This window comes from Castanea sativa, chromosome 6 (assembly GCF_040712315.1).
Source record: "Castanea sativa cultivar Marrone di Chiusa Pesio chromosome 6, ASM4071231v1".
Classification (NCBI taxonomy): domain Eukaryota; kingdom Viridiplantae; phylum Streptophyta; class Magnoliopsida; order Fagales; family Fagaceae; genus Castanea; species Castanea sativa.
Window position 1 is genome coordinate 61,403,536 of NC_134018.1, and position 4,808 is coordinate 61,408,343.

The window sequence follows — 4,808 nt, forward strand, 5'->3', positions numbered from 1 at the left end:
GGTAATTCCCTAGATCAAAGAGAGGGAGTGAGAGACCCTTAGGGTTTGAAATTTTCGAATAGGGAGAAAGAAGTGAATTCGAGTTCGAGAGTGACGGGTTTGTAGTAGAATAAGAGGAAACCACCGCCGTGGGTGTACGTGGTTTCAGCTTTTAGAGAGTAGATCGAGACATTTGGGTCTGGGTTTGAGAGATAGAAAGAAAAGAAATCACCACCACCGTTGGTGGTGGCGACGGTGGCCTGAGAGTTTTCAAAGAGAGAGGAGGGTTTGAGAATGTCATAGAATGGGCTGGAGAACCCGGTTGGCTGAGAGTTTTTACGTGTTACTTTTTTGAAATTGATAGAACATTTTTCTTTTTTACCTGTTTCTTTTTGTGATCCAACTATAATTATAAGTGTATTCTCAATATCAATACCTGTTTTGTTCATTCAAGATTGGGAAGAGAACATCGTAGCAACTTTGCTAGCTAGTATACCTAATGGCTCTTATAAACGACGGAAGCACCTTTTCGTTGCATACTGGTAAATGGATTTTCGATGTTTTCCTTAATTTCAGAGGTGAGGACACCCGCCACAGGTTTTTGTGTCTTCTATATGATGCTTTGGTTGAGAAAAAAATCTCCACGTTCAAGGATGATAAAGTACTTGAGAGAGGAAAACCCATTCCCTCATAACTTTTAAAAGCAATTGAAGGATCAAGATTTTCAGTTGTCATTTTTTCAAAAAACTATGCAACCTCTAGCTGGTGCTTAGATGAACTTACAAAGATTGCTGAATGCCGCCAGAAAATGAAGGGGCATACAATATTTCCAATTTTCTTTGATGTTAAACCAACTGAGGTACGGAAGTAGGAAGAGAGTTTTGGGAAAGCATTTGCGAAGCATGAAAAAAATTTTAAGAAGAATCTGGAGAAGGTGAAAAAATGGAGGGATGCTTTAAAAGAAGCCGCCAATGTCAGTGGTTGGGTTATACCCAAGGGGTAAGCCTTTTTCTTTTTATCATTCAATTCACAGCACTTTTAGATGCCAACTTTAATTTTATAAGGCATATATAGCTTCTAAAACTCAACCCACATATCAGCATCTATGTGTCATGGCCTCCTAGATAATGTACAGCATCTCATCTATGAAATACATATCAGAATTAAAATCAGGATCATATTATCCATAACCACATACTTACTAGAATTTGAAATTTTAATTAGAAAGAATTCAAATAAAATACCTTGATGCAACAAACTTGATTTCAAATAAATTTTTAGTAAATTATCTTCTTGAAACTTGCTTGATCTTCACCTCAATGACTAATATCTTGACCAATATTATCGTTTTTTTCTTGTTGAGACTAGCTCTACCCTTGTAGCGCAAGAAGTAGTGAAGAAAAAATTGATTTTCACCTTCTCCCGAATGGAAAATACAGCTGCTCTGTTCTTATATACTGGAAACAGATTGTAACAGAGTTCGTTAGATAATTTGTTCCAACAACCTTATGATTGTTACAAACTAAATACCCTGCTGATTAGACCAAAAAACAAAAAAAAAGAAAAACACTACACCTGCTGACCAAAGCATAATATTTCATAACGTGTAGTTTAATACAAAGGGCTCATAACAGGAAGAACTACAGTTCGTTTGTGAGTGAAAGCTGAGAAGACGACTTGTCATTTGGATCATACTTGTCGTTTTGATTAGTAATGTTAACAGAATATTTGAAATGTTATGAGACCTTATTATTTTGAAGCTTTTCTTTAGTTTATATTTTGTTATTAGAGGTTAATTTTATTTTCTATTTTAACCTACTCTTGAACTTTAGACCATTCTTGATTATTGAAATCCAAAAAAAAAAGATTGTTTATACTTTGGTCCCTTTCACTCTTTTTGCAGGCAGGAGTCAGAATATTTCGAACCAATTGTTGAGAAGATATTCAAAACACTGAGTTCCATAAAACTAAATGAGGGCTTGGTCGGAATAGAATCTCGTGTATGGGAAGTATATTCACACTTAAAAATAGGTTTGACTGATGTTCGCGTGATTGGGATATATGGGACAGGTGGTATCGGTAAGACAACCATTGCACAAGTGGTTTATGATAGCTTCTCTAATCAATTTGAAGCTAGTAGCTTTCTCCATGATGTTAGAGAAACATGTGAAAGACAGGGTATAGTTTATTTGAAGAAAAAACTTCTTTCTGACATCTTGATGGAAAGAAATATAAGATTTGAATATGTGCATGAAGGAAACCAATTGATCGAGCACAACCTATGTAATAGAAAGGTACTTCTCGTTTTTGATGACGTTGATAATTGGGATCAATTATGGTCTTTGGTTGGTAAGCGTGGACGGTATGGTCCAGGCAGTAGAATTATTATTACAACGAGAGATAAACATTTGCTAATAGCACTAAAAGTTGATGAAATATATAGCCCTGCGGAAATGAGTAATGATGAGGCACTTCGTCTTTTCAGCGTGACATGTTTCGGCAGTGAACACACTCCTGAAGGTTATATGGAGATGTCCAATCATGCTGTCAGTTATGCTCGTGGCCTTCCTTTAGTAATTGAGTTTTTGGGTTCTCATCTAGTCGGCAGAAGCATCCCTGAATGGAAAAGCTGTTTAGATAGGCTCAAAAATAATTTTCCGACAGAACTTTTACAAGTATTTCAAATAAGTTATGATGGTCTACAAGAACTCGAGAAAGAAACATTTCTACATATAGCATGTTTCTTCAATGGGGAGGACCAAAAACGCATAGTAGATATACTAGAATCTTTTGGACTTTACGCGCAAATTGGAATATGGAAACTTATGAATAAATCTCTCTTAAATGTATCTTTGGACAAGAACTGCTTGTGGATGCATCCTGTAGTTCAACAAATGGGCCGGGAAATGGTTTGTAGAGAATGTCCTGAATGGCCTTGGAGACGAAGTAGATTATGGTTGCCAAAGGACATTGACGCTGTGCTTACAGACAATATGGTAAGCAATTACGTAGAAATCTTCAACTTAAACATAGATCCCTTCTATTATTAAAGAAAATAAACATTTATGTAATCTTGTATTCTTATTATGCAATTCACTAATCCCTTGTTCATGATTGTTAGGGAACAAATGCTATTAAATGCATAGTCCTCAATTTGCCTGTACAAAAAAAGGTACATTGGCATCCAGAAGCCTTTTCAAAGATTCCTAATCTTCAATTGCTCAAAATTCACAATGTGCAACTTCAACATGAACTCACTCATTTCCCTAATGGGTTAATAATTGTTGAATGGAGTGGCTATCCTTTAAAATCTTTGCCACCAAATTTCGAACCTAAGGAGCTTGTTGAACTGACGATGTGTCATAGCAACATTGAACTACTTTGGAAGGGAGTAAAGGTAACGTTGTTTCCTCAACTTCTCTATATTATTTATTTTATTAAAAATAAATTCTAACGAGCAATCATTCTACACTTTATAAAAAAATTTTGAACAGCAACTCAACAGATTAAGATTCATCAAACTCAGTTACTCCAAAAATCTTATTAGCACTCCAGACTTCTCAAAGGCTCCACGGCTTAAGACAATACATTTTGAAGGCTGTACAAATTTAGTTGAGGTTCACCCATCCGTTGGTGTACTTAAATGCCTTACTTTGTTGAATCTAAAAGATTGCACAAGTCTTGAAAGTCTCCCGCGCAAGCTTGAAATGAATTCTCTAGAAATTCTTATTCTTTCTCGTTGCTCCAAAGTCAGGGAGATTCCAGAATTTGCAAAAGACATGAAACGGTTACGGGAGCTTCATTTAAATGGTACCGCAATTAAATATCTACCTTCGTCAATTAAACATTTAATTGGTCTGACTTTATTGAATTTAAGCCATTGCAAAAATCTGACGGGTCTTCCATGTGCCGTTATTAGAATGAAGTACCTAAAAGAATTATTTGTATTTGGATGCTCAAGATTAGCTAACGATGATCGTCTAGCAAAAAAACAAAGAATCAAATGATGATCGAAGAAGAACGATATGGGTATGGGTAGAAAATATTTTTAGAGGTTTTATTATTATTATTATTATTTTTTTTTTTTTTCACGTGAAGGAATTTTTCAATGGATCAAGGTTGTCCTCCTGATGGGCCATGCCAATTTTTTTTTTTTTTTTTAAAGAATTATTTCATTAAGAAATTGTAAACTTTGAACTGTATCATAGTTTTCACTTTATTAAGATTGAATGAATATTGCATTATTTAGCAATTTTTTTTTTGAATATTGCATTAAGCTTAGAAATGAATTATAAAGCTCAGTTCATATATATAGTACAGAGTTAAAGGAAATAGAAGTAACAAACTAATTACTGATATACCAGACAATGACATGGCATAACAAACTCCAAGTTAGCTTCCACGTGGACTAATCTATAAATAACTAATAACTGGACTATAAATACTTCTAAGATACCTGCCGTTTGAATCTTCTATTTACAAAACTACATGTCGCACTAGCTTTCTTAACACACTTTTATTCCTCTAAATTTATTTATTTTAGATTCCTTCACATGATTATTAGAGTCAAATCATAGCCATGTGTCAATTCAGACACTATTGTCTCTTACTTTTGTACCAGCTAAGCATAAAACAAAGCATAGGATATGTCAAAAACTTGCACATAACATATATAATAAAAACGTTTTAACTATCATTAAACCAAGCCTTGAAAATAGGCAATTTGATTACAAACTTGGGAGTCCAAAAATAGCAATTATATATATATATATATATATATATAGACTATACTAAGAATCACTTAATTTTAAGTACAAGTTTCTCCTTTG

The 4,808-nt window shown here is 34.2% G+C and overlaps 1 protein-coding gene across 1 annotated transcript; it reads left to right on the forward strand.

The window, feature by feature from the left end:
- The first annotated feature begins 478 nt into the window (after positions 1–478).
- LOC142640311 (disease resistance protein Roq1-like) lies at positions 479–4,238 on the forward strand. Its single transcript, XM_075814373.1, has 4 exons — positions 479–576; positions 1,883–2,975; positions 3,101–3,376; positions 3,474–4,238. Exons 1-4 carry the CDS (start codon positions 479–481, stop codon positions 3,984–3,986), a joined length of 1,980 nt encoding a protein of 659 aa, XP_075670488.1. The 3' UTR covers positions 3,987–4,238.
- Positions 4,239–4,808: the final 570 nt, after the last annotated feature.

Coding starts and splice junctions, on each gene's coding strand:
- LOC142640311 (XM_075814373.1), top strand. CDS start 479: ATGGCTCTTATAAACGACGGAAGCACCTTTTCGTTGCATACTGGTAAA. Junction 577..1,882: donor GGTGAGGACACCCGCCACAG/GTTTTTGTGTCT, acceptor CTCTTTTTGCAG/GCAGGAGTCAGAATATTTCG. Junction 2,976..3,100: donor CTGTGCTTACAGACAATATG/GTAAGCAATTAC, acceptor CATGATTGTTAG/GGAACAAATGCTATTAAATG.